This window comes from Haliaeetus albicilla, chromosome 1 (assembly GCF_947461875.1).
Source record: "Haliaeetus albicilla chromosome 1, bHalAlb1.1, whole genome shotgun sequence".
In the NCBI taxonomy this organism is placed as follows: Eukaryota; Metazoa; Chordata; class Aves; order Accipitriformes; family Accipitridae; genus Haliaeetus; species Haliaeetus albicilla.
In genome coordinates, this window is record NC_091483.1 from 33,897,867 (window position 1) to 33,919,012 (window position 21,146).

Consider the following 21,146-nt stretch of genomic DNA (forward strand, 5'->3'; position numbering starts at 1 on the left):
GAGACATACAAGCCTTCATCACACTAAATCTGTGTGGATGTGAGATATACTGGTTTCCAGTAATGGCTTCAAAGAGCTTTCAAAAGGCTTTTGGTATTTATAAAGAACTTCTGGGCACTTCAGTTCATTTGTACAGTATCTCCCAACTCCTGCAGATCCGAATAGCAAGCTTTCTGGAAGTACTTGTATGCTGTTTGTAAACAACCATGGTCTGTTTTGTTTGCAACTTGCATTTTCTAAGATAAGAATCTTCAACAGCAACCACCACAATAAATATTTTCAGAAACACTTCAGTTTGTTTACATGTAATATGTGAATGCAGAAGACTGTTTTCAGCTAGCAGCCACCACAGATTTCTGAGGGTGGGGAAGCAGGGCAAGGAAGTTCATTACGAGCCAGTGTGTTGGTTGTAACATATCTATAGCAACTTCAGCTAGGAAGCAGCTTGCCAATAAAGTTTTCTTACCAAGCACTCTTAACTGGACTCCCATCTAAAGACGGTGTTTCATTATATCTCGCTCTTGACAACTGTCCTGCCATCACTGCTATCATACAAAAAGGGAGGATGGCAGCTTTGCAAAGAGAAAAGTACTACAATGGGACTTCTACTGTATATTTTAAATACAAAGTGGTGATAAATACTTGTACTTCTTATAGAACTCTGTTGAAAACATGATTACACCCGGAAGATTTAGTAATTACAAAAGCTTCCTCTGCAATAATTAAAGAAGATTCCCATCTTCTGCGTTTGATAACACTCCAGCTTGGTGACAGGAATACGGGGCTCAGGCTTTCTAGCAGTCAGCTGAGCGTAGAAAGAAGCAAATTAAAACTGGATGAAAAAATGGAGGTCTTGCTAACTCTGTGATACATCTCATGGCCTGAAGGGGTTAATGAAATCCATGAAGCTGCTAGGCAATAGTTCCTGCACCCAAGTAGCAGCCACCACTGGAAGGTGTGAAAAGCCACAGTACACATTTTTGGGTTTTGGAATGTCAAAAGGCGGGGGGGGGGGGGGGGGTGTCTTATTTTGTTTTGTATTGTTTTGCAGTCTTCTGCTTGCTTGCCTGAATTTAGCTGTTAGGAAGATTCAGGTTTGGAACTGTCTCAATGTACTTGTTATCCCACTGTGAAAAGTACTTAATCATCAGATACCCACTGATTTTGGTGGGGTTTAGCTGCAGTGCTGCTTCTAATAGATGCTTTCAGGTCAATGCCTGAATTCAGAAATAATGGCTTTCTTCCCATTTGCTGCCAATGTAGATGTTATTCTCTCAGAAAAATAAATAAATAAATAAATAAATAAAATTGAACAAGAATATCCTAGATGTACAGACAGACAGCAATACCCACAAGTCAGGCAGGCATGTGTTAGCAGGGAATTTTGGCATGAGCTGGAGCGAAGCAGGGTTGTGCTGGCTATTCAGCTAGAAAAGGTGTGTGAGGAAAATAAACTGCTGATCTCAGCATGAATGCTAAGTATGTGAGGGGCTGGGGAATGCATTCAGTGGTAACTTGCTTGGTGTAGGTGAGGAAATGATAATGCAAGCTCCAGAGTAAATTGGACGGGCTTGTCAAAGCCAAACCATACAAAATGTTGCCATGGTTATTGAGTTACCCAAATAAAGAGAACACTCACTCTGAAGTACAAAGGCTCAGGATGGCTTTGTGGTCCCTCACAAGGGCTGTGGGTAGAGATGAACATTCAGATTTGCTGCCTGCTGTCATTAGGGAATGCAAATCAGAGTGTGAAAATGAAAGCAGAGAAGTAACAAGGTGCCTCGGGAACCACCTTTCCTGGCTGATGCCTAAAAAGTTCTCCTGGGAGTTTGGACTGATTGCTGTCTATTCTGCATAATAGGTAAGCTGACTGATTTTATTGATCCTCAGTTATTTTTCAATATTGTTTGCTTCATTAGTCCAGGCAGCCCAGGTACATAGTCGCAAGCCCACAAATGAGCCTAAGTGGCCAATGCAAACCTATCTTCACAGTGAAAAATCTGCATTTTAGTTTTCAACAATAGACAAAGCCAAGTATACTTAGTGTTAATACATCAGCAGAAAGATTTTATTGGATTATTGCACAGTATAAAAAGGGGAGTGTACATTTATTATATTTTAAAAATATTTCTTCCGTGTTTTAAATAGTACAATAAGAATAAGCTTCAGTACTATTTTCTATTAGGGAAATTATTTTTCTATGTGGTATTCCTACAGATGTGGTTTTAATCAGAATTCTTACTCAACCCAAATGAATTCAGAGTTTTGTAAGAAAAAAAGGAGAAAAGAAAAGAGGAAAGAAAACCAGTACCATGACATAGAAAGTATCTGGCTGCTGGGGGAAAATAGCACCTGTGAAGATGAAGAACCAGCTTGAAGAATTTAGTGGCAAGGGCAGCACGGGCGAAGAAAGTCACATTAAAACAGAGATGCAGTCTCTAGTGGGTCATTTGAATTTCATCTGCAGAGTAATTTTCACGCCATTTAGCCATAGCCACAGCAGGAATAAAGAGGGCTAAACACATTAAAATGAAAAAATCATACAAGCAGGGATTGGGGCCTGTGGTCATTACATTTGATAAAATTCAATGATACGGTAGGCTGAGTTAGCGCCGTATCAAAGATTTTGAGTGTTTATAGAAAAATATGGTATGCAACAGGAGAAAGGTCTGTAGCACACTCATTCAGGGTTCGTGGTACAATAAGAATCCATCAGGTACAAAGAAGAAAGGATTTCTGGCCTAAAAAAAAAAACAAAAAAAACAAAAAAAAAACAAAAAACAAAAACAAAAATACAAGCAACAGTAAAACATCCCAAGCTGTTAACAAGATTTGCAATTGACCCTTAGAGTAGTGGCTCTGTTTTTTTCAGATCCTTCAAGGAAACAGGATATTTTAATAACTATTTGTGTGCTGCAAAATCTCTTAACAATTAATTAGTGGATTTAGGGCCTCAGAAAATGAGCTTGGATTGAAAGCTTTCATCAATTCTCAGTTGCTGTCCTTAACCACAAGCCATGGTAGGATTACCCCCTCCCTGAAGCTGGGAGAAGGCCTTTCAGTGCAGCATACTTCTATAGTTCAGGTAACCAGTGCACACAGGCACACGCCCACAGACACGCTTCGGTACCAATGCTCCTGGTGGAGATTGCACATTTCAGTTTTGAACAACAAAGTGTAGTTTTATACACCTGAGGAAAGGTGCTGTGGGTTATCTTATCTGACATATACAGCACAGGGCAATTCAGTCATGTCATGGACATTCACCTTAAGACCTGGTAAGGTACATTAACTAGAGAGATGAAGATTCTCATGTGTTTTCAATAAAAGTTCCTGACAGTGGAAAACAAAATAATTCAAGGAACTTCAAAACATTCTGGGCATAAATTGCCATAGATCACTGGAGCACAACAATTAACAATAACTGACTGTAAGGGCCATGGAAGGAGAGCATCTGCTCCTTTAAGGGTAGCTGGTCTAAGGAGCCATAAACAAGAACAAGCAGAGACACACCTGCCTGACACATAGTAAGGGAGGTAGTGATGAGAACAAACCTGGCTGGTGGCACTAATTGGTAAGGACATGTGGAGTGTGAGAAAATTTATTTTTCTCAGCTCAGAGGATAAGGAAAGGGAGGGAGACAAACACAGAGACATAAAACCTGATCAATTAGCATTAACAAAGGCAGTAACCAGAAGCAAACCTGGCCAGTCACACCAGTCAATGGGCTATCAAGAAACTGCAGCAACCCAGGACTTTGCAACTGATAAGGAGGTGAACCTGAGGATTTATTTATTCAGGGAGTCATAGCATGAACTAAAAATTTTTTTTTTATTGGTTTGGTGCTTGGAAATCACATTCTGGTTTATGCAGACTAAAGTTCATTTCATTTTGCCTTAGTAGTTAGTGAATATAATGCAGAAACAAACAAACTCATAGAATTATAGAGCTCAAACTTAGAAAGTATGATTATCTCATTTAACCTTGTGTACTTTGTAGGCCAAAGTTTACATGTTAAAATCTGTGTGAATCCAATATAACCATGTTTGGTCAAAAACATATCACCTAAGAAAAATCCAGCTGTGGTTTAAATGCTTCAAGCAACAGAGACACTCCACCAAATCCATTATAATGTTTTTCCCATGACTAATTATATTCACTGCTAAAAATTAGCACCTTATTTCTAATCTGAATGTATCTATGTGCAGCTTTTCAGTATCCCCTCTTGGGTTTTTTTCTGCTAGGTAAAAACCAGTTTGTTGTCATGCTGGTTACATTAAAAAAAACATGAATCAATTAAACGCTGACATATCAAGATATGTGGTGAATGATGTCAGGCAAAATGAAAAAGAAATATATTTTTTCCAAACAGAATATATACATGATTATGACTTGATACAATGAGCTAAGTAGTAACCCAGCATCTGAGTCATCAAAATCTATCCATCACCCTTGGTATGCACTCAGGTTGTAAAGAAATAATCAAAACCAGCTTTGATTTGTCTTGAGAACTGATTCTCAGCAACCTTGTGTAAGTACGTTTATGCAATGTAAATGTAGAACATAATTAGATTTGTGCTTCTCAGTCATGCTTATATATATGAGGAAGATGCTTATTTTTCCCCCATCTCCAACCTGTGGACTCTCCTTGTAAATGCACACATGGCTACAACCAAGCAACTTCATGGAGAATCAGTACTTAAAACACCATCACACTGGTTACTTTGAGAAACTTACTGCTGTTAAAGAAACAAACTATTTAAAGGCAAAGGTAAATTCCCATGCAGGTTGCTTCACTTGATGGCAACTGTTTACAATTAGGACTGACTTAGGTACGATATAACAAGTAACCACTAAACGTAGTTACTGGTGGATACTTGGCTGGTATAGAGCCAGTTGTCAGCCTGAGCCAAACTTCTTGACCATAATTTAACTCTAATAAAGCATTCCCAGTAATTACTCTGTCAGTGTACTTGTTACTATTAATATTTTCAGCCTGAAAAGTGAGTTTGTCTATTCCATCAATGACCAGATAGCCAGAGGCACGTGGACTAGATGATTCAATGGTATATTCAAAAACATAGACCCCCAGATATGGAACATGGAACTTCCCGGTTGCTGGGGCAAATGAAGCTCCGTAGTTGACATCCAGATTGTTAAACCTGATGGGTCCGGGAGTCATCATTCCATACGTATGAGAGGCAAAAAAAGCCACCATAGGTGCATATCTGTATGATCCTTTTGAAAAATCTGGAAAGGAACAAAGAACAATTTCAAGTAATGTTACATTGTAGAAAGGCAACTGGGACCAGCCAGAAGATCAAAAGCAGCTTTTCTGAAGTCACATCATCCAGTAGCTTGAGCAACTGAAACATAGTATTTCTGCATAAACACAGAGCTTTTCTGTATTGTACAAAAAGTCATTTTCTTCACAATTAGTGCTAGGTGTATCCACAAAAGAATAATTTTAGAAACAGCAAGGGAACTTTATGTTTGTCTATACTATGTTATCATTAAGGGAACTGCTATTTTTCTTTCTCCCCGCACTCCCCCCCTCCCCACGAAGTTTTTCCCACCCCTGGATCTCTTTCATTGTTCATCTGTGTGTGCTGAAGCCAAGAATTTTCTCCACAAATCTTAGACAAACACTGAAGAGGTTTAGCACTCCTGATGTTAAATGAGGGAAAAAAAGTATATGTTTTTTCCCTTCAAGTTGAGCCTGCACACTATGATTCCCTGCCACTGTACAAATTATTTTATTCGCTATTCATATGCTGTCATGACTGAGAATCAGCCAAATGGCTGCTGAAAGCTGCATAAAATTCACATTCCATGTGGCCTGGATGTAAATTATTTATTTGTTTACTGGACTGAATAGCACAGTTTCCACTTTTCTTTTTTGAAATATCTTTCAAGGGCTGCATCTTTGCTGATGAAAATCAGAGGCACGCCTAAAATGACTCCTTGAGGCCAGAGTCCCACACATCATGGTAGCTGCTGGTATTTACAGAGCATTTATGGCCGTGCTGAAGCTGATATTCCCCAGTGATGTGAATTTACCTCCCCCTTCATATTCTATGATATCATGTTCAGATACATCTACTGCATATCCTCCCACTCTGTGCAATTCAGCAGGGAGCTTTCCAGCTATTATGGCTGATCCCAGCCCAATTTAATCCCATCTTCTGGTCATATTAAAGAAAGAGATCATGAGTCACCCACAGGGATTGATGTCTTCAGCACCAAAACACAGGACACTACTTCTTGAGTTGGCACTCATTAAAGTGAAATGTGAGACCTTTGACCAGCAAATGCTCTCTAATTAGGCCCTGGGGCAGAGGACCGTACCGCTAGCATATTGCACTACTAAATTCTTTACTTGCCGACACTCAGAGAATTGTCGTTCACCAACTTCGTGCTGCAGTTGACTCCTCCAAAGGGGTGGCGACAAGCACAAATAAAACTCTGTCTGTCATTGATACAGGTTCCTCCATTGTGGCATGGGGAACTGACACAAGCTGAATACTGCCCTGTGATAGAGAAGGAGGAAACCCAACAACATCAGTTGCAATGTCATTACAGTGACACTTCCCAAGTTTTCAGTATCTTGGAAAGCCTCTTGGTCAATTCATAAAGCTGGTGGAATTTCTGCAGGGGTTCTGTGTGAAGGCCAGCTTCAGATCCTGTCCAGGCTGTTCGGACCCATTGCTAGTCTAACCTCCCTCTTTGCCTGAACACAGCACACCCTCAGCTAGCCTCCAAGGTATTCAGAATAACCTATAAATGCTGAGTTCATGTTGTCTGCAATCACATGACTAAAGAAACCTGTTGGATCAGCTAATTAGTCTTTACTACGAATGGGAATGTGCTGAGAGGCTTGGAGCTGACCATACTACAGGAGTCCTTCAGAAACAAACAGCAAAACTTTGAAGAGACAGTACTGACATATGCAATTTTATTTCCTTCTTCTGGTGAGACAAAAGAAATAGTTATTTTCCTGCTGGTTCAGGCAAATCTGTGCTTCAGTTTGGTCTCACTAGCGCAGGCACAGAAGGCTGCTCTTTTTGGACAGAGCCAGCTTATCCTTGGGTGTACCAAAATACAGATTTTGTACTGCTGATGTACAGGTTGGACTGTCCTGTCTATGACATTACTCAACCAGACGTGTCACAACCATTGCAGGAGAGTCTGGCTACTGGTGGTGAAAGATCTTAAATGCTGTCCAAACGACTTCCAGTACTTGTTCTTGCCCATAAATAACTCAATTCCAGGATATCTACTGAGACTGTTGTAGAAGTTTTGTATTTCAAGCAACACAAATTATATCAAATGGGTGGGTTTGCAGAGCACCCTCACCAAGGATGTTCTTGCCTCTCTTCATGACTATGTATGAGCTGGCCAGGTCATGCCCAGCCAATACGGATAAATCTGTCAGTCCAGTGCTGCTGAGCTATGAGACAGTAACTACTGAGTGTAATTGTACAATGTGTTGTCATAGCAGTTTGAGGGGAAGAACATTCAGATCACATTAGAAAATAAATATTGCTATGCAAAATTCTGAACACAAAGCCATACATTTTTCCTCTCTCTTGCTTTGGTCAAATAAAAGTCAGATGTTTTAGAAAATGAACCTTTACTCTCTGGGAAAGGGTACACTCTGGAAAGGGAACTCCACACAGTCCTGTGATGGTAAATCGAGATTGGTAGGTGGGAGCTGAAAAAGCCTTTTATGAGAGGATCTACTTTTTGGCCCATAGTGATCTTCAGATTCTCACTCAGCCATTTCACAGACTGCTGCAATAAGGCAAACTATGTCCATGAGAAATTTTAGTTCAGCGAGCAGAATGCTAAAGCACTTTGTCCAGTGCCACTTGAATTCACACTGATGGGGCATATGGACTTAAAAACACAACAGTAATTCTTTTCGCAGAATATCATGTCCATCCCATAATGCCTGAAATAAAGCAATTTAGGACTGTCATGACTGGGGTCACAGCACAGGCAACTGGACATGAGGAAATAATGTTTTTCTTCTCAGATAATAGTTTTGCTGCACACTTATTTGAAGTTATTTTTCACTCATATTTGCCAAGCAGCCACATATTTACCAAGTGTGAAAGGAAAGCAGAAAAGGAAGGAAAACAGCTGATTGTGCTGACTGTATCATATTCCCAAAATACAAAAGCTTTGTGCAAGAACATGGCAGCTTCTCTGCTAATTGGCCTCTGCTTATCATAAAGAAGAATTAAATCCAAGAAACAGGAAAAAGATCACAAAAAGGAAATGATGATGAGATTGAGACTAGTGTTTTAACAGTCTGCTGAGGCATGACTTTGTCTGAACTTAACCTTGGAGTTAAATCAAATTCAGACTTAGCTTTACCTACAATAAATTAACCCTCCAGATGCAGCATTGCTTAACAGCAGCTGGGGAGCCTGCTCTGTTTGCTAGAACTAGGAGAAGCTGTGGAGAGATTTGAGTCAAGTTAGGATTTTCAGAGTAAGAGGCAAATGCCCTAGATCTCCACTGAGCAGGTAATGTCTATGTAACTTCCATGTGATCTTACAATAGCATGCTTTTGCTGTCATTTCTGGCTGAGGCTGCCCATCTGACCAGTATTTTCTTTTTCCTTGCTGAAGGCCGTCCTGAGATAATATGTCCATATTGTCTGCTTGGGGTAAAGATGCCAAGAGGTTCAGATTAGGAAAGGATTTCCTACTACAGTACATATCCTATTTTTAATTAGTCTTTCACAACTTAGTAGCGTAGATGAGTAAAAGAGGGAGACCTTATAAATTAAATTAATGGCTTAAATTGCAGCTATTAATAGCAGAGAATAAATGGAATGCAGTTGCTATTTATGCTCGATATGGTAGGAGTGAAGAGAGCCAGTTAATGCTGAGGTTTGCTACTCTTCGGGAAGGCAAGCAGCCAGAAACTCTTTTGGGAAATAGACTGCCAATGCTGTACAAACAAATCTTCAAACAAATAATGAAGCTCTGTCAGTATCTACTGGGGTGTTGTTTAGAAGCAGCTCAAATATTTAGCAATTTAATGGTCTCCTTATGGAAAGAAGTGACTCCAGTGTTTCAATTTGGAAATGCCTGAACAGGAAGTAACCAACGTTTTCTCAATATTTAGTTATCAGTAACTGTCTCTCAGGAAGCCCTGGGAGATTGGAAGAGCCTGGGAATCTACTAAACCACCCTGTTTACACAGGCTTAGTCTGGTCGTCAGCCTACAATTATTAATCACATCTGGCTTAGCGCTTTCAGTCTGACAGTGATGAAAGCGATGAGCATCCCCAGTAGCCTCGATGCGAGGAGTGCCAGGGAACAGCAGGACAGAGGCAGCCCCGCTGGGGCCAGCACCCAGGAAATGAGGGTGACAGCAGGGCTGGTGCCTCACCTGGAAAGGTGACAAGCAGAGCATGACAGGTTGATCATGGTAACCAGTGTTAGTCACAGCGCAGCATAACTGAAAAGGCCTGGGATTTTGGCTTGAGCTGAAACAGGGATCCCAGGCACATGGGCAGGGTATGCAGCCTCGGGACTAGGTCAGGATGCCCAGGGCAATTAAGGCTATCGGTGCAGTCAGGGCCCTGACAGGGAATTCAGATATAAGTGCTGTGTAGGGCATTTGCAGTGCAAAAAAACCACAAAGATTCACCCGCAGTGTTCTTGGGCAAAAAGCAAGGAGGAGAGGTGCCTCATCTGTGCTCTCCAGTTTTGGGTGGGAGCAGATTGTCGAGACTGATCTGAGCTACGTGGACTCTGGAAACTCTGCTTCTCTGTTAAGCAGAGGTATCTAATACTTTCAGTGTGATGATTTCAGAATCACAAAATTAAAACCACAGAACAGTTTCAACTACCCATTAGTCTAAAGAGTAAATACGCAAAATTGAAGTATATGTCATCAAACTGAAATAGAATAATCATTGAACTTGTAGAATTAAAACACAAGATGGAAAACATTTAAACAGGTTAATTTCACTGCAGGCTTGAATGATAAAGAGACAATGGAAGCTTGCATTTCTGTTAGGAGTCGGAAATCATGTGAAAACAAAATCAGAAATAAGACACAGAAAATGAGAATGGAAAGAAATTACCTCTCTCACATATGGATGCACTGTTTTAAATACATAAATGTAACACAGTTGCACTCTCAGTTATTCATGTTGATGGGAGGATGGCATAATCTGAATAAAGCAAAACCACAACTAATACAAGACATGCAACAAAAGAGTGCATTCACCTTTGGAAACCATGGCAGCCTCTAGATTCTGTAGAGAACAGATAGAGCACTAAATGCCAATGGGAAAAATGGGAACTGAGCTAAGCTGCCCTCATGCTGCATCATGCATTTCTGCAGTAGAACAACACATTGGAAGGTAGGAGCAGACATAATCCATAACGAAGACTAATAAAGAGTTTACTGTATATTTTTTTCTTTAAAGGCTATCATCTCCCCTATGTTAGATACTTGAAGCTGTCCTAAGACCATCACTTTTTTATTCCCACCAGGTTGCCATTACAGTTAGTATCAGGTAAAGCGTTAGAGGGTTTTTTTGTCCCTCATACACATATTGCAGCCTCTAACTGACATAAACCTTTTCTTTTGTTCATGGGAAGTCTCCAAACCTGTATGTCCCTGCATATGCAATGCAAATTCACATTGTTTCCCCTTGATTTCAAATAACTACTGAGGAAAGTATTACCTCAGGGCCAAATCCTGAACACATTACAGCCAATGAAAATCTCAATCTGTTAGAGGAGGATCAAATGTTGAATGTATTGGAATCAATGACAATTGTCATTCACCTCTTTCTAGAATTTTATTCTAATATTTTTTAATTGAAAAATACCATCTAATGTCAAATACATTTTATAATTAGCCAATTATGCCTTAGCGTTTCTTCTAGAAACTTTAGCAGAGTCAGCACATATCTCTGGATGGTCCCCTGGAACTTGAGAAAAAAAGCTTTCCTGGAGAAGTAAAATCAACCCAGGTAGAAGATTGGTAATTGTTAATTAGGATAATAGTCTTACTTCTTTAACTTACAGAAATGTAATGTATGACTGCTAGGCATGAAACATCAAGTGCAAAAGCTCATTACTGATGGAAAAGTCTGCATAAACATTGCTATGTAGAAACCTTGCATAAAAATAGGGCTTTTCAACATCTGCAAAGACCTGCACTTTCTGTGAGAGTGAGCATATATCGAATGTTATCAAGCAAGCTTTAAAATTCACCATGAGACAAATAATAAATAGGAAAGACACAAATTCATTAACGTGAAGTAAAAAACAGAGCAGATGGCAGCTTCCTGTGCTCCAGGCATGTAGCACTGGTGACATTTTCCAACAAAGTAGAAGACTCAGGAAGGATCAAAGGCATCATAGCTCATTTTCCCTTAATTTTAATTGTGAATGAGGGTTTTGAACTTCCACCCTGTGCAGTGGCAGGAACGGGCAGAAAACAGAAATGACTGAGAAAAAAATGTCGTTTTTAATATAAAAATATTCAATCTACTTGGTAGTAAGAATTTGGCAAATCTTGGTGCATTTTTAATTGTGACTGCCTGTTTGAATAGCTGTGTGTCCTCTGTAACTGAAAAGATAACCAAGGACTGAAATCTTTCAGTTTGGATGGCTTTCAGCAGAAGCGAAGCTACTCATAGGACTGGGGCTTTAAAAAGAATCCTTCCATTGATTATTGAAAAGTGCAGTACCTAAGACAGGAGGAGATGAAGGAGGGAGGGGGGAAAGAGAGGGAAGAGGCACAGAGAGGGAGAGAGGAAAGGACATTGCCCATGGTCTTAGCACACGAACAAGATTGGTAGCTCTTACTACCCCTACATCTGCTTACAATAGGGACCAAATATAATTTCAGAAATGTTCATAAGTTTAAGAATGCTTTACAGAACAGATTTTGGTCTGGGTCTTCAAAAGTATCTGGAGATCTCTCTGTCAGTTAGGAATCTGTCTCACTTATTTTAATGTGAATTTGAGTCCTCTAGTGGCTTCTAGTCACTTAACCACTCTTTATTTTCTGTCTTTTCCCAGAAATTATATTTCCATAAAACATTATCTTGTGCTATTGATTTTCACTCAAGTCTGATTCCAAAAGTCATAACTCAGAGTTTGTACTTCTGTGGATTCATCCATATGAATTTATTTCACATGATGACATTTGAATTTAAGTTCAGAAGCAAATCACACTCAAAATGTCCTTTATAAGAATGGCAGCTCCTACTTAGCTGCTCTGTTCTCCAGATGGATTCAAGACAAACCTACTTTATTGGCTGGTCTCCTGATTCTGCAAGAACACACTATTGTAATTGTAACTGCACTAATAATCTCAATGAAGTACTGAAGGAGGTGGCAAAATCCTCATTACAGTCATTTGGTGTATTCACTTGCTTCAGGTTTTTGATACTTTTCATCCCCGCTGACACTCCAAAGTACTGATGCAACTCCAGATTTCTCTCCCAGCTTGCATGGTTTTTTTAATGAAATTGCTAATTGAGATGCAGGCACAAAATTCTTGTAGTTTAGATTCTGTCTAAATTGTCAGTTACATTTGAAAGGTCAGGTTCTCAGTTGAGTATGTGTGCATACATATGTATCTTAAATTGATCATATGTGAATTTATTAAGGAAAAAGCTCCTAGATGCCTTAGTGCAGAGTATCCTCATAAGAAAAATAAATTCTCTTGTAAGCAAGAGACCAGAGTAACCTCAAGTTTCTCTGAAACACTCTTTATTGCAGTCTATGGGCTTTTTATGCAACCTCAGTCAAGGTCTGCCACCTCAGTTCATCACAATGGTTACATAAGCCTTTATTACAAAGACCTTCATTTTTAGTAGAGTAAAATGTATTACCTGGTTCTATAGTATTATCTGTGTTTCTCTGACTTCGGCTTGCCAGGCCCATGGTTACATTTGCTGCTCCTTTTTTTGCTGGGGCTGGTTTCTTTATAACCGGTTTCACCTGCTTCTGAAGTTTGGTGATGTTGTTCATTGCATTTGCCACCGATACATCAACACGCTGGGTTAAATTTGTCAAGATGGTTCCTGCTTTTATTTCAAGCACAGATTCAATGAGCTCTTTGAGGCCTCTCTGCAGCAGGTGGATATCTGGCTGAGCAGGTTTCATTAGCAGAGGTATACTCGCATTCACTTTTTGGATGCTGTTGTTTGTATCCTGACACAGCCCCCAGGCCTCATGAGCAGTCTTGTTCAGGAATGGAATGGTGTTTGAGAAGTGGATCGACTTGGCTTCCAGGGCCTTGATCCTGGAACTCAGCGTCTGGAGCTGAAGTGAGACCACTAGTTCTTTCTCTGTCGAGGCAGCTTTGGTTTTTTTCAGTGGGACACAGTTGTTTGCCAAAAACTTGGAAATTTTTGACTCCACATTCAGAAGGCGAACCTCATGGTCCCTTGATTCCTCCACAGAGTCAAATAGTTTTTCTTTCAGGTGGCTGATATCTTGTTGTTGATTGTCCACTTTTGAGAATGTATCATTTAAAATATAGAAAACTCTTCTGAAATTGTGGAGGATACTTTTGTCAGACTCCTCGTATGGAAGATCAGAAAGGGGTGGCACTACTTGTGAAGTGAACTCATACTTCTTACCAAGGAGCAGTGTCTGGAGGGATTCATTCAACTGTTGGAATTGGGGAATGAAAGCCAGGAGGCTGACCAGTTTCTCAGCTCTGCCACAGCAGACATCAGTCTCATTTCTTAGAACACGTAGCATATCTTTCAGTACATAGTTATCTTGAATAGAATCGATAGCACTGTTTATTACTGTCATGGTCTTGTTTAACCCATCTTCTAGTTCCATGGAGCACTCATTAACACGACTCTCAAACAGTTCCTGATAAGCTTGAGATTCATTTTCAAGTCCTTCTTGAGTTTTGGAAAGCTCCTTAATTGCAGAACTCATTCTGTTAATGACAGTAGTGAGGTTTTCAAGCTTCTCACTGATTTCTTCAGTTTTGATTTGTTGCTCATACTCTGAAGTCAGACTAAAAGGAACCCCTTGTTCAATCAAGGGTTGAAGGATCTCCATATCATAGCACAAATCATTAATTTGCTCATTCATTTTGTCCATCTTATTGTCCAATGGAAGAACCAGGTCAGAGAGACTTTTGTTTAGGACAAGCACATTCTCTTGAGCTGCTGCCAGCTGTGTTTGGAAATCCCTTCTGCTCTCTGACAACATGTTATCACAGACCCCCAGAACAGACTGCCTCTGAATTTCCAGTGCAACACTGAGATTGCTGATCTTGCTATCTTGGACCCTTAGGTCATCATAGATCTGCAGCACCATCATGCCTTGTTTCTTTACTTTCTCATGCAATGTGAACATGTACTCTGTAACATTGTACTCCGTGACTTTATCTGCTGAAGGGATGTTTTGGCTTGAAGACAGTTCAGCTAATAATAGCTGTTCATGAGCACCTTTCATTTCAGTAAGACTCCTATTTAAAGATTCATAATAAATGACACTTCTTGATTGTTGATGCTCCAAGTTATCTTCCAAGGATTTCTGCTTTTCTTGTAAAGCTTTCATAGGCTTGTCACAAGTGAGGGTCATTTCCTCTTTCATCTGCACCATATGACTCTTTAGCTCCAGAATGTCAAGCTTTGTTGGCCCACTGTCTTTCTCCTGAGCAAATTTTTGTTGGGTTTCATTCAGACGCTTGACTAATTCTTTTGTATTTTCAAGATCATCTGACAAACTAGACACAGCCTTGAAAATTTGAGCCATGCTCTCTTGCATTTCACCTTGAAATGCTTTAAAGTGCTCTTTGACAAGGTCTTTGACTAATTCATTAATGTTTCTGGATTTGAGACCTTTGGGAAAAAAGGAGAAATATGGAAACATTCAAACCAATTGTGTTAGCAGCATCTAAGTTTTTTCTACAATATGAACAAACACAGTGCCATACAGAAGTGAAACACACACAGCCCTGCCCCAGTATACCCACCCATAGAGCAAAATTTAAAACTGAGGAATGTAGAGGATGGGTTATAGTGCTTGAAGACTCATCCCTGCTTTTACTGAAATCAATGGGATTTTTGCTATTTTGAAAGGGCACTCAGACTCTGCACATGGTATCAACTTTGATATCCTAGCTGTGCTGTTTCTGAGCACTGAAATTAGGAGATCTGTGTACTTTTGTGGCTTGATCATAAGAAAATGATGTGTCCTTTCTTCACTGGGAAAGTAATGAAAAAACACCTGCTTTGTCAACATTATGGTCAAGAAGTAAAAGCAGAGATTATTACCTTCCTATTGTATTGTACATGCTAAGTGATCATAGAACACACTATAGTGAGAAAGAAGTAAAATAAAAAGAATAGCCTTATTGAATATCTAAAGTTAGTAACATGACAACTGCTGCAAAAGGCAGACATTTTAAAGGTACAAATGTTTAGTCAGTCTTGCATACTACAACTCTTTAAACAGTTTCTAGGAATATTGATCCTGAAATGCACTAGGCAGAGGTGAATGTGTGGGAATTCTGTCTGTGTGAATAACATCAAAATATGTCTTCCATATAGCCTTAGATGGGTTAAGACAGTCATAAAATAGTGTTCATCAAGAGTGCTGCATAACATATTTGAATTAGAGCAGTAGTTCTGCTCTGGTGTGAGATTAGAAGGAATTTTTTAATTTGTTCTCCAAAGGTAGAACCTACGTCTAGCTAAAACACTGAAGCATTCTTTGCATGTTTTTTTTCTAAACCCTATGTATACTTGCAGCCAGCTTGTGATAGAATGGTTAAACTCTTCAACCTCTACAATGCCTTGACGACCATCGGTTCTCTGATTAAAACTGTACTGATAAAGGCAGAAATTCTCTGTTGCCTTCCTGTATTTTCCTCTCAATTACTTATATAGCCTGGATTTTATTGCTTCATCTCTAAAACAGCAAGGCATGTTCTGAAACCTTATTTGAAAGTACATTCTCAGCAAGAGCAGTAAAGTGGGAGGAAATCAGACCCATGAAACCCAATGCAACTTTGGGCTCCAGTGGTGCAATATGATTCCAAATAAAAATGGTTTTGTTCAGCAAGCTAGAGAAAAGCACAGTACTTTTTCTACACAGGAGATCCATTTGAATTGTGCATGTGTTTCCAGCTGGAAACAGAGATGAAGTAGTTGATAATATTTGCTTTTTATGAACTATAAGTGAGTCTTAGTCTTCATTACGTCTGGTAAAACGGGCAGTGAACACATCTGATCCTTAGGGTAGAAAACTGACGCTCTTTCAAGTGGGGTTTTTTTCAAGGCAGGATATAATAGGCAAGTGCAATAAGTTTGCTAGCCTAGAAAAGAGCCACTTCAGAAATATAGCATGAAGTTTCCTAAGTAATAAACTCAATTACTGTCAACTGTGGTCACAGATGTCACAGCAATTTTTACAAAGTACAAAAACCAACAAGGTGATAATATTGACATTGCCTTTATTATTTTACTTTTCACTATCTGAACAGGAAGTAAATGACTAGACAGATGTATATACATGAATGTGCATATGAACGTGCACACTTACACACAGAACTTTGTCAGTGGACTACAGTGAAGGAAAAACAGTAAGATAAGATACCTGAGAATAAGGATGTCCTGGCAGCTGAAAGGAATAACCAAGATATGAATGTAGACTAAAATAACTGACATGTAGAGAAATCATTGTAACTGATGATTTGGTCAGGTTACTTTATGATGCTGAAAGATGTTCTGTGCTTTAAGAGATACAATGAGCTGTGAAGAAAAGTTTAATGGCTGTGGAAAGAAACAAGGTTACTCTACACCTTCTGTGAGGAATTAATTAAATTTCTTCATCTCAGCAACAAATCTTGATAACAGACCTGCTGCGAGAGGTCTTCCACAGGACCTATACTGGTCTTTTCTTTCTGTGACAGTCAGGAAACTGCCAGCCTCTCTCTCTCCTATTCCTACTCTATTTAGTTGGATCACAGGTGTTGTATGGAACTCAGCTCTGGTTCTCAGGGGTTCTTTTTATCAAGGGGGTGGAACTTGATAAAACAGACAGCTTTGGGTTTATCTCCCTTACCTGCTGGCTAGGACAACTAGGTACCTGCTAAGCAAATCCTATTCCAAAGTTCACCAGTGGCTGTGATAGCACACTTCTCCACAGAAAGACCTAATTCAAACTTGTGCTGTAGGTAACAGTTGTGTATATTCTTAAGCTTGAGCTGAGAATACACGAGCACATTCATGGGTGTAACTCAATTTCTCTGTTGCTCATTTTGAAACAGAAAGGTCCAAACTACCTGTGAACATTAAAGATATCTTGCACTTTTTATGAGATTATAAATTTTAATTTTAACTCCCTGGCTGAAATCCAAAGTGTGTCATTAATTTGTGTCAACATATACTCCCTTTACAGTTTCAATTATTTGAAGAATAATGTGCAAAATAAATGTTTGTACGCAGGAAACTGAGTTAAGGTTATATATCCAGCTGTAAATAACATTTCTGACTTGGAAGTTATTAACAGTCCATTGTTGAGTTCCTTTTTAAAGGAGTGTACATTTTAGTAATGAAGAGGAAAGGAATCAATGAAAAGGTTTGATGTGGAACAAAAGGAGGAAGAAAGAATAGCAAGAAGTAAGCAGAGTTTATTAAAGGGAGAACACCAAATTATTTTCTCTAAGTAAAAAGTAGGAACAATCTCCTGAGTACTGAAAACAACTTAGAAAATGCAGAATGGGTTTCACTAATCAAATTAGAAGAGTATATCAGTTACTCCAGTGAGTGTTGCCCTGTATCAACAGATGACAGGTTTGTAGGACTAAAGTCTATTTACAGATGAAACCGAGAAATAAAGACTTTGTAAACTGTATTGAATCATTTGTTCAGAGAAACAGACCTCACTCCTAACAAACCCTGATACAAAGCTGGTCAACCATTAGAATTTCTGTGATAAGAAAAAAGATAATTAATAGATATGAGCAAAGGACCTGGGAACCATTGGAAGAAAATGGAAAAGTAGGGGAAGAAGGAAGAAGTCCGAACAGCATGAAGCAAGTACAAACTTAACTGTGCTTTGAAAGCATGTTGCTTCAGGATGGCAGTGGTAGTGGGGAAAGCTGTGTTTTGCTTCAGGTGAGCCTCTAAGAGTAGTTTTTAGCAAGTCTGATGTGCCTATACTGCACATCTGTACCAAGTTAGAGGACAGCATGGAAACTCCTTCCAGCTCCTGCTACTTTAGGATGCTCTTCGCCCACTTGGAGTATGACTGACAGATATTACCTGGACAGAAAATGCAGTTGCCCTCCAACATCACATATACAAGCCAACAGAAACACTAGCCTTGTTCTCTCTCCCTTCCTCCCCTCATTACTTCTGTTTACCTATGTACAAGCCAAGAATAACCTGTATTGGAATGCCCATAATTAGAGTCAAAGAAAGTAGTTGATAGCAGCATTTTCATTAGAGCTACTTGATTAGGGGATGGATTGAGAACACAGATCAAAAAAGGGCCAGCAACTGGAGATTTCATCTAAGCAGGTATAATATAGAGCATTGCAGATAAAAAACAATAAAGGCTTGAAACACATTTGCAGAGAAGTGTGAAATAATGGGGGGGTTTGTACTGCACATTTTAATTAGGACTTGGACCCTTAAATATAGATAAGGAATGGAGAAGCAGGAGCACAGGATGCAACAAAAGACCTCTTGGAATAGCATGGACATGACAGCTAGAATGAGTGGAATATAAAAAAGAATCAAGAGAAAGCAGAAGGGAAATGGGAAATATTCAAAGACTAATTAAATGTATGCCCAAGGGTCAAGATTGCCATCTAGCAATATGTGGACAGGTGAAAGCAGGTCACTGAGTAAGAGATGGGATAAACTTGATCCAGGGTGCAAGAGAGCCATCTAGCATGTGGGACAAGCAACTCAAGAGGCAGAGGACTGAAAATACAAGAAATGGGACAACACTTGCTAAATTCGAGATAGATACAATAGCACTTATTGTTTCTTTTAGTTTTATCTCAACGTAAGGAGCTCCAGTTCCCTCATTCTATTTTTAAACCATAGGAAAGTCCTCTGGATTCTGAAGTGTGTAATACAAACAGTTTGGGGAAAATTCCTGAAAAATAAGGAAAATATTGCACATCAAGGAAATGAAAGCTTCAGTTCCAGTCTGTTTGTTAAGCACCATTTGTAGTTGGGTAGCAAACAGATCTTGCTGTAGGATTCGCAAAGAATGGATGCATAATTCTGCTGGTGAGGGTCTGCCCAACCTCCTGATCCTTGGCCATGTCTTTCTCATCTACCAAACATGAGTACAGATGTTTATCAAAGGTAGCCTAATATGATCAGAGGCAAATTATTCAGCAGGATGTTTGCCATGTTATAAATACCACTACCACAGAATTCCTTATATGTTTCCCCTGCACATGTGAATTAAGTATTAAAGAATATTACTTAGACCTGGTAGCAAAGCAAGTACTACATCCTTTAGCAGCAGTCAGATAAAAAAAAAAAAAAAACCAGATAAAAATATTTGCAGAAGCTTTAAGTAAATGAAAATGTCTTGATAGTGGCTTAACTTACCATGTAGACAATGTAGTACCCAAGAATGTAATTATTTTGTTACTATAAAAGACACCATAACAAACATAGAAATAAACAAATCCTTCTATTATGAAATGAAACTAAAAAAAGAGTTCTCCCTATAAATGTTGAGCAATAGAATAGGACAGTCTATGAATGTTTTTTTTTCTGGCACCTTTAACTGGGTGAGTGATTGCATTAATTTATTTTTCTTGCCTTTTAGAAAAGACTGGAAGTCTTTGCCCTTATCTTCATTGATTTTGCCTTCCAGAGAAGAAAGCATCTTGCTCACATCATTCATCGCAGAAGCAATGCTGTCAACCTTCTTCTGTAGAAAAGTCAGTTTCATCTCCTGGCTGCTAATCTTCTCATTCATTTTTTGTGTAAGTGCTTGGTCAGACAACAAAATGAGAAGAAAAAAAAAAAGTAGTGTTAAAACATTGGTGGGGTAGGGAAGAAAGTATAATTGACTTGAGAGACATTTGCTGGAAGTGGGGTGAAAAGTTTCTGAATTTTTAGTCTTGAGTGAATCATCCTGATTTTTGTCATGTATCATGTATTGGTGACATTCAGCAGCACAGCAATAACTAATTACTGAAGCATCTGTATCCATTATAAAGTATTTATAATTCTACAAGAGTATTTTGAATGGTTAGCATATTTTAATCAGCATAATGCCATTCTTTCTCTACCTAGCACCCTACAGGGTATTCAGTTAACTCTCATTTAGTCTATCTCGTTTAACACAATCACAAAAGCACTGATTTTTACTTACCATTTATAACATAACTTCATGAATTTGCAAGGATGTGTCTGAAGGAATAAATCATCTTTGCAGTGTTGGGGTGAAAATAAAGACTTGTTCAACACAGCAGCAAGGCAGAAAAACAGCTAATACATAAATTACTTTGGAATAATCATTAATCTGCCAGTAAAAAAAGATGCGCAACTTGTGAAGGCAAGTTTATTTTAAAATCTGCCCAAATTGTTCCTGACACTTCTAGTCTCTCCAGGTGTAAAAAGGCCTAGCTGGATGCTTTTAAGATAGGTAGTGGTGAAGAAGGCCGTGGTCTTGCAAATTAAGACTCCACATGACTTCAGCTAGCCATCTGAGTTTCACATCTGACAGGAATGAAACTTAGTCTGGCATTTTCAGAAGATGCTGATAAAATTAAATGCTCTAATTCCTGTAAGCAAAGCTACAAAATCTCTTCAGTTCCTTCAACAATTTGGCCTAAATAGCCTACCTTAGACACAGGATATGTTACCCTACATAATCCAGGCCATGCTATGACTTAATAAACTGCTATGCAAGAGATTCTTTAGCAGCACATACAAATATTTAGTGTAAATTTACAGTATTGCTATTGATCTTACGTCACTTCTCATTATGGCATTGGTGTCTATTCCCATGGCAGTAAACAGTTATAATCAGAAATCACGTAGAAGCACAGGGGCTTAAGGACTACAACAAAAATAGTCAAGTTATGTGTAAAAGGGCATATTCTTCTGACTAGACTTTTATTCTTCACAACTCTAGTAT

General features: G+C 39.0%; 1 protein-coding gene across 1 annotated transcript in view; it reads right to left on the reverse strand.

The window, feature by feature from the left end:
• Positions 1-2,059: 2,059 nt before the first annotated feature.
• Positions 2,060-21,146, reverse strand: part of MMRN1 (multimerin 1) — a 47,384-nt gene continuing 28,297 nt past the window's right edge. Inside the window, exons 5-8 of the mRNA XM_069784627.1 lie at positions 19,820-19,993; positions 12,884-14,863; positions 6,384-6,530; positions 2,060-5,250 (exon numbers count right to left, since the gene is read on the reverse strand). Of these exons, the coding sequence (XP_069640728.1) occupies positions 4,829-5,250; positions 6,384-6,530; positions 12,884-14,863; positions 19,820-19,993 (2,723 nt within the window). The 3' untranslated portion in view covers positions 2,060-4,828. The remainder of the gene's footprint in view (positions 5,251-6,383; positions 6,531-12,883; positions 14,864-19,819; positions 19,994-21,146) is intronic.